At 44.7% G+C, this 8,710-nt stretch overlaps 1 protein-coding gene across 1 annotated transcript; it reads left to right on the top strand.

Annotated features, from left to right (window-relative positions):
• Window positions 1-2,681: 2,681 nt before the first annotated feature.
• On the top strand, window positions 2,682-7,983 carry C922_00103 (hypothetical protein; the record flags this gene model as incomplete). The annotated part of the gene is made up of 4 exons (XM_008815720.1): window positions 2,682-2,888; window positions 3,049-3,146; window positions 3,382-3,771; window positions 3,912-7,983. The coding sequence occupies 4 exons, from the start codon at window positions 2,682-2,684 to the stop codon at window positions 7,981-7,983; spliced, it is 4,767 nt and encodes a 1,588-aa protein (XP_008813942.1).
• Window positions 7,984-8,710: the final 727 nt, after the last annotated feature.

Below are 8,710 nucleotides of genomic sequence, written 5' to 3'. Positions count from 1 at the left end.
ATCCCCCTCTGTACATTTCTTGCATCTTCCATTTGGGAAGCACGCCTGCCCTTCTTCAACCTCTTTACCCTCGCTGTGCTTTCCTTGCCTTCTCTTCCTTCTTTGCCTCCCTTTCTTTTTTGGTTTATCTCCCTTGTGCGGATTTCCAAAAGGAAAAGGGAAAACTTATAATTCCATTTCTAACTCGCCATGCAGCAAAATTTATAGTCCTGCATTTCACTTAGCCGCATATATGTGTACAGAGGCGAACCCGAAAGGTCAGCGCGAAAAGTCAACTTCAAAAGTCAGCGTGTATGAGATGCCCATTTATGGGTGAATAATTATGTAAGTGAATCCTCGTGCATCTGCTTGCGAGCCTGACGCCTCCGTCGAGTGGCCATTTATGAAACGTTCATTTGGGTGTATCCCTTGCATGTATCTGTTGAGTGTATCCCGATGGGAGGAGTTTCGGAGATAATAGGGGCTCCCGACTCACCACATCCTTTTGCGTATTCGCGGTAGCATGTACCCATGTGTGCATGTAGAATCTGTGTTTATCTATGTAGGTCCATCTTTCATGGCCTGTATCGCTCATCCCGCTGCGTTCGATGGCTGTAATTGTGACATCTGCAACCATTTTTCGCCCTCGTGCTTGTTTGTCCACCTTCGTTTGTAACCGCCCACTGCTCTTTCAACTTTCTTCGTTCTGCGGTGCAAGATGAAGGTTTTCGCGCACTTAAAGGCCCGCTTTTGCCTTCCCCTTGAAGCCTACCTTTAGCACCCCTTGAGCGACACACTCTGCGCGTTCCTGCCCCAGTCGCCCGTTCTGTTCATCCCGTTCATGCCTTTCATAAGCCTCTTACCCTTCGTCTTCCCCCTACCATTTCTACGCTTCCTCCCCGTGGGGCTTCTTTTTTATGTTTCCATGCCAGCCCGCTATTTCGAACGCCCCCCTCGTGTGTCCTCCCCCTTTTTTTCGTTTTGTTCAAATTGTGACCTGAATTTCCAGTCACTTCCCAGTACACACTGGCTAAACTGTAGGTGCAACTGTACACAGCCACGCCATGACGCACTGTTAACTTCATCCGTTCGTCTGTGCGTCTGATGGTGCGTCCCCCTCGCGCCTGCGATTTACACACCGTACACACGTCCGTCCATTCCCCCCCTCATCTTATGCAACAAAATGTGCAATTTTTTCCTGAAGAAGAAAGGGCCTAAATTCAGTAATTTATCATTTTATCGATTTAGCAATTTAGCGATTTATCAATTTATCATTTTATCGATTTATCCTTTTATCGATTCATCATGTTCTCATTATATCAACTTATGAATCCCCTAATTTATGAACCAACTATTTTACTAAATTTGGTTTTTTTTCATTCTTTAAATACTTTAAACAAGCGGAGTAGCCATTTTGCCTGTATTTGTCTATTAAGAGAAAAGCGAAGCAGTTCCTTTTGGTTTTTCCATTTTATTTAATTTCAGCTTAATTTCAACTTAATTTCAATTTATTTTAATTTAATTTCTTTTTATTTTAATTTAAATTTCATTCCAGCTTTAATTTTTAAATTTCGCTTTCTTCGCCTTTTACTGCGGTTCCTTTTCGTTTTTTTTTTTTTTTACGTTTCCCCCCAATCCCTTTTCGCTTCATTTTTTTCATTCATTTCTTTTTTTTTTTTTTGTTCATTTTTTAGGATTTTTTGTGTTTTTTTTTTCTTTTTTTATTTCAACTTTTTGCATTTACCTTTTTTTTATTTTCCCGTTTCGTCATATTTTCCTTACCCGTATGTTATCTTTCTCGTTACACTTTTTTTTTCCTTTATGTTACCTTTCGTTACACGCACATTTGCGTTACCTTTTTCTACTGCTTCCTTACCTCCTCATCCGCCCTGGGGGTCAAATGTACCTCCCCATGCGTATAAAAGCATTCCCCGCATAAGTCCACTTTCGTGCGTCCACTTAATTTTTAAAACACGTCCATACACAGGACAAACATGCGCGTGTACACATGAGCGTGTTCCTATGTGGCTGTTTCTATGTGGCGGTTTTTATGTGCCTGTTCATAACTGCCTTCTCATATGTGCCTTCTGATGTGCGTCTGTTTATATTCACTTATCCCTATAGGAACACACTTCTCGCATGTGAGAGTGTGCGCCTCCCCCCTTTATTTATGATTAAAAGTTCTTCCCCTCCCTTCCCCCATATTGTCTTATCTCAGTTTAAATGTTTATGAAATTATAAATTTTTTTCTTCCTCTTTTTTTCCTTTCTTTATTGTAGTTCTATTTACACATATATGCAAGTTTCCCCCCCTTTCCACAAATGTGCGGATATGTCCCTGCGCCTATGCATGTACATTCTCGTACGGGCGAGCAGGTGGAGGTACACGAGTGTATGACTCGTCGCCATGTCTGTGTGCACGCACAGCCCATTCTCCATTTTAAAAGCATTCCAAGTAACTTTTCTTGACTCCCTGTTCTTTGGACCGCCTTCCTTTGGACCCCCTTTCTTTGTTTCCGCCTATCCCCTGGGGTGGCGGCGCACTGTTGGATGCATCCCATTTGATGCCTCCCTACTTCGCGACGGCGGACCCACGCCTGTCCCCCCCCTCCTTCACATAACTATGTGTACGCCTGTTCACGCCCCTCCCCGCGCCAGAACCATACGTATCGATAAAAAAATGTAGAAAATAAATTACATAAAATGAAAAAAATATATAGGGCAACGAAAACAGACGAGATATTTCAATCGCAGAAAAATAGATACACCCATCTGATAAACAAAAATCACATTTACAACAACGTCTATTTGAACTTGGAGGTCTACGAAAAATGGAGGAATCCTAACACGGATGTGAGTTGCGAGCAGGAGCTATGCCAGCCGGAGAGGAATACCTCCATCGACAAAAAAGTGCTCCCCACACAGAGTCCCAATAACCAAGGCTGCCCAATCAGAAGAGGGTTTCACTCGGCAGAAACTGCCCTGGCGAGACGTTCACATATCTTTACCCCCCCTCTACCGCATATTTTTCATTTTTTCCCCAACATTTCGCCTCTTCTTCCCCCATTAGAAGGACGAGCACAGCCACTGGAATGACAGATCGCTCAGTCTGGTCTTGAACGCGGACTCGAATTTGATGGACAAGGAGGTGAAACACCTGCTGAGGAGGTATGAAATGAGTGCCACCGTCGTGGAGAGCGATGGGCTAGCAGCTAGCCCGTGTTGTGAGAGAGGCGCGAATATGTCGCCATTATCCCTACAGTTTAGCCTTCCACTATGGCATACGTATATTTCCACTATGACATACGTATCCTTCCAATATGATATACGTATCCTTGCACTATTACATACGTATATTTCCACTCCATGTGATTACCTTCCCCCTTTTTTTCTTCCTCCGCAGAGGCGTGTCCGATTCGCTGAAACATCTGATCTGGGTCCGTTCCAACGACGTCAACTACTTCGTTATAAACTTCCCGCACTTCTACGAAACGACCATTTATAACACCTTCGGAGATAAGATCCCGTCCATTCTGTTTAACGACTGCCCAACATTCTGCGGGGGAATCCTGGGGCTGCAGGAAGACATTATGTGTGTGCAGACCAAAATAGAGGAGATAGAAATTGAAAACAATGACGACTACGGCAATTTCAATATTAATGATTCGACGAGTAACATTTTACAACTTTTATTTAACCATCCAAATGAGAACGAGAAGAAGAAGGACCAGTATCTGCTACCTGAACATAACTTTTGGATAGAACCCAAAACGTTGAGTACCCCAAATTTTGGGTTCACAAATAAAAAAAAAAAAAAAAATTCTTCTACATTGAAAATGTGAAGAATAAATTGCTAAAGAATAAGAGAATCGACAACTATCTGAGGGTTGCATCCGATTCGGTCCTCCCCTATTCGGACAACTTCATTTTTAGAAACCTGTCCAGTCGATTTTACAAGAATAGGGTGGAGAAGCTAGAGGGGTGCGAGACTCCACAAAATGGTCACACCGGAAAGGTAGAGTATAATCCGAATAGTGATAATTTAAAAAAGGACGATGTTGCCAACTCGGGAGGTGGTACTGTGAATGCTCACACCTGTGTTGCTGGTATGATCGACAAATTGACGGAAGGGAAGCAAAACATAGAGGAAGAAGGAGGGAAAAACGTCGAAAGTGGATCTACCAATGGAGAAAGACTCCGTAAGGAGTCCAGTTTTAAAGTGTCCAACTGTAGCGAAAGCGAGAAAAATATTCTCATCAAGGATGACATAATTATCTTTCATAATGGAGCAGATGATACGAATAGCGGGCTGGATTTCGACACCGGTGGACCGGAGAATGACAGAGGCGGGGCAGCGGACTACGCCAAAGGAAGAACTGACTATGAGAAGGTAGAGGGGGGGGATCACTCCAGTGGGGTTAGCGGTGCCGATGGGGATGGTGACCAAGTCATTGGCGGAATGGGGAAGGATTCTTTCCACTCCACTAAGATGGAAGGGCAGGACTCGAATAAGGAGGCGTACGAATCGAATAAGGAGGCGTACGAATCGAATAAGGAGGCGTACGAATCGAAGAAGGAACCGTACAACTCGAATAGGGAACCGTATGACTCGAATAGGGAACCATACGAGTCGAATAAGTACCTGCACATCCAGTGCTACATGACAGAGCAGTACATTATAAGCAAAAAGCAGGCAGAGAAAATGAACAAAGCGAAATTGTACTTACGGACAACAAGAAAGAAAAAAATAGAAAAGGAAGGAAATTACCATAATGTAAAAGCCAAGTCACATTATGACGGAAATTTGCACCAGACAGGGATTCACGACTCCGATGATTCCCTGGCAAATGGTGGAAGTGCAAGTACTGAGATGTACGGAAGCCGAAGTGGAGAAAACATCTCCACTTATCGTGTAAAGAAACATTCCAGTTATAACGACACAAGGAATTTCTTAAAAAACGCCTTCAGTGTAAAGAGGAAAAATCAGAAGAATGAAAGGAAGCTGTCCGATCACATTTCTTCTTTGCTAAAAAAAAGCCTGAGCAAGGACAATAGGGAAAAGAGAAAATTAATTCCGCACTGGAAAAAAGCGGGCGTGGATAATGGCACTTCCATTGAGGGGAGGAAGAAGAATCAGAGCGACGTGCCACGGGATCAGCTCCGCGTGGGCGGCTCGTCATCTCCAAAAAGAAGCGGACAGGATGGCCAAGAGAATGGCTGTCAACGTGGTAGACAGAATGACCTACCAACTGCTACGTTCCAATCAACCAGCTCAGCGGCCCAGCGCGCATGGAGCCCCAACACTCGCAGCGGAGAGTCCGCGCGGACCTCCCTTCAAGCAGAAGGTACCTCATCCGATGATGGGACGCAAAGGAAAAGGGAGGACGACGTAGACGAGCAGGACGACGGAGAATCCATCGTGAAACTGAGCGACTTTAACGAGGAAGACACGGAGAATAAGCGAACCGACTCTCTACATCTGGACGGAAAATATGTCCACCATCGGGTTATCGACCGTGGGAAGAAGAACGGCCGAGGGACGAAGTCGCTTTTTGGAAAATTGAAAAAAATTTTTTATAAAAAGAAAAAGTCAGAAGATTTCGACGCGGAAGTGATCGAATTTGCCAATGGGTACAGGAGCGAAGAATATCAGGGTAGCCAAAGTGGAAGGAAAAAGCAGAACTTCCACACGGGGAATGTGTCCGAAGATCGGAAGGAGCCGCAGGATCAGGACAGGAGAACCACAGCGGAGAAGCATACCAAGAATGGAGATCGTGGGGCTGCTTTCTCATCCAGCCCCAACAAAACAGGGATGGTTACTCAATATAACACGTTTACTTCCATCAGGGGAAGCGGACTGTCGGAGAGGAGTCGCCATCAGGAAAGCCCTTCCCCGGGACGCATCGAAACGGTTGGTAGAACCAGGAAGGAAAACTATCGAATCATCATTAGCAAACACGAAAGGAAGGATCATCAGCATTGGGACGATGCTGGTGTAGAAAAGAAGGAAGACAACAAGCAGACGTTCTTTTCCAACGTGGCAAAAACGAGTCCTCCATTTTGCTTATCCTTTGAAAGAGGGACGAAATTGGGAGGAGGAACATCAGGGAAGAAGGAACCATCAGCATCCTCTCGCATGAAAGGAAACCTGGTCAATTATCCTCCCAGGGGAATGGGCCGAGGATCACCACAGGAAGAAATCGGGACAGTGATGGACGAGGATGACGCGGACGAATTGGAAAATTTCCATCTGCCGGCCAGCCACCCGCTGAACGGGGAAAGGGGCGAAGAAAGCGAAGGGATCGATGGAAGCCAAGGAAGCGAAAGAAGCCAAGGAAGCCAAGTACGCAAAACAGACGCCAGGGTTGCAGATCAAACGAAGAGGAAGAAGAAAATCAATTTTAAGTATGAATCCGGGGAGGATGCCGACGCGGCGAGTGATGCAGAGAATCGGGCGAATGCGGACCCCAAGAAGGGGTCAGTTTATAAGGAGAAGAATGTGGGTAAGACGGAAATGAAAGCCACGGCTAGCGGGAAGGAGGAGACCCCGCGGGAGAAGCAGATCCACGAGGATAGGGCCACGAACAGAATGGAGAAAAGGTATGCCGCCGTGGAGTACAACAGTAAGGATAACCCTAACTTGGAGAAGGAGCTGTACAGCAAGTTTTACGAAAATGGGGGTAGCAGCGCGAAAAATGTCAGCAGCGCTAATGGGATGAGAAATACTAACGGAGACGGCGGTGCCAGCGGTCCGAATGGTGTGAACGCGTCCGCCGCCGCCCCGCCTAATGTGTACAATCTAGATGACGCGACGGAGTTGACAGCGCTGCTCAACGATAATGGCAAGCACGAAATTAAGAAGCTCCTATGGGCCATAAACAACAATTTCGGAAACGACATCGAATTCGCACCAATCATTCCAAACCTCTGCATTATATTGCTAATCTATTTCAAAGCATCCGTCGTGTACTGCATCATTCACTGTCTAATAAAGAAAGGAATCGACACAATCAAGAACAAGGAAGTGCCCTTCTTTATCTATAAAAGAAAAGATTTTGTCAAATACGTAAAATACATTTTAAATTCCTTCATTCAGTTCCTTCCTAAATGTTACCATTATCTGAGGAAGTTAAATTTTGACTTAGCAGCATGGACGGCAAGATGTATCCAGGACGGGTTCTCTCGTATGCTACCATTCGATTTTGTCCTAAGGATTTATGGCATCTATCTTTTCGAAGGACAGAAGACCTTATGTCTCTACTGTCTTGCTTTGTTAAAATTTTTCGAGAATGATTTATTGAAGTGCACAAATATAGAAGAAGTGGAGAATATACTATATCACATTTGCATGCATCCTTACTTAACGATTAATGAGCTGACACAGATTGCTTATCGATTTAAGCTAAAGAGTAAAGAAAAGCAGCTGAAATTTTCGACGAAATGTCCCTCTCCCTACCTCATGAATGTTAAAATGAAAACATTTTATAGACCCAGACTGAATGATAACTCTAGATTGATAAATTCGTTACACTGGCAAAATATATGGGAGAAGATTCCTAGTAATTTCAGATCGCTGGATCCTTTTTTAAGCTACTGCTCTAAGAAGGATGGGTATAGCTTCCAAGTGCTTGTCGAGAGGACAGAGAAGAATAAAAGGAAACCCATGATACTTCTTTTGAAAACCTTTGACTATGATTTGATGGGTTTTTTTTGTCCCTTTTCCCTCACGAGAGATCTCAATTTTGTTAACTGTTCCGACAAGAGCTCTGCTTTTCTGTGTACCTTTAACACCCATTTTAAATTTTACAAGTGGTCAGGCAGGAATAACACCCTCGTGCTTATACGCGATGGGATTTACATTGGCGGGAATGACATCGCTTTGTTTATCGACAAGGACGTGAAGGTTGGAAAAACCCACTCATCCGAGTCCTTCTTCTCCCCACCGCTCATCTCCGCCGGTCGCGACTTCCACATCATGGACATCGAAGTGTGGAACCTCAAGTAGGCAGCGGCCATGCGTGGCGTCTGCGTGCGGCGGGAGCTCTGTTTTCCCGCAACGCAAGGCAATCCGGCGGTATAGTCCCGCGGGACAGAGCAGACCCACCACAGCGTGCACGAGACAATCCGAAGCTGTAAAAAGGCAGGAACAACTCTCAGAGAGGAGACGCATTCCTCCATTTGATCTCCCGTGTGTGGTGAAGAACGATGTGGTGGGCATTTCCCCCCGCGTCTTCACCGTTACAGGGAACCGCTTCTCTTCACTAAAACGGAACCTTTTGTTTTATACTTTCCCTGTTCGACTATCTTACCGCATGAGCAGGGACTTTTTTTTTTCCCCATATTATTGCCCTTTTCGTTTCTCTTTCCTTCCGTCCACCTTCTGCACTTTTTTTTTCTCTCCTCTTGGATTTTCCCCATTTCTTCTCCTTTTTAATAAAACCTATTTAAAAATAATTAGCTTTAATATTCCAAATTGTTTTATGCCAATTTGTATGTGTCTCCTCCCCCGAACAGTGCAGTCGTATTGGGGCCCCAACGGATTTCCCTTCCCCGCGCGCATACATATACCAGTCATGTGTGCGCGGGAAGTTTCAAGAAGAACCGGAAGGAAAACCACAGCTTAGACTTGTCCACATGGTAAGAGTGTAATGTCTTGTAGGGGTCTTCAGCCCATCTTAACCCACATGGGAAAAATTATGAAAAAAATTATGGCAAAATTGACCCATGTGTTT

Source organism: Plasmodium inui, assembly GCF_000524495.1.
Source record: "Plasmodium inui San Antonio 1 unplaced genomic scaffold supercont1.1, whole genome shotgun sequence".
Lineage (NCBI taxonomy): Eukaryota > Apicomplexa > Aconoidasida > Haemosporida > Plasmodiidae > Plasmodium > Plasmodium inui.
This window is presented reverse-complemented; position numbering and strand designations above follow the sequence as displayed.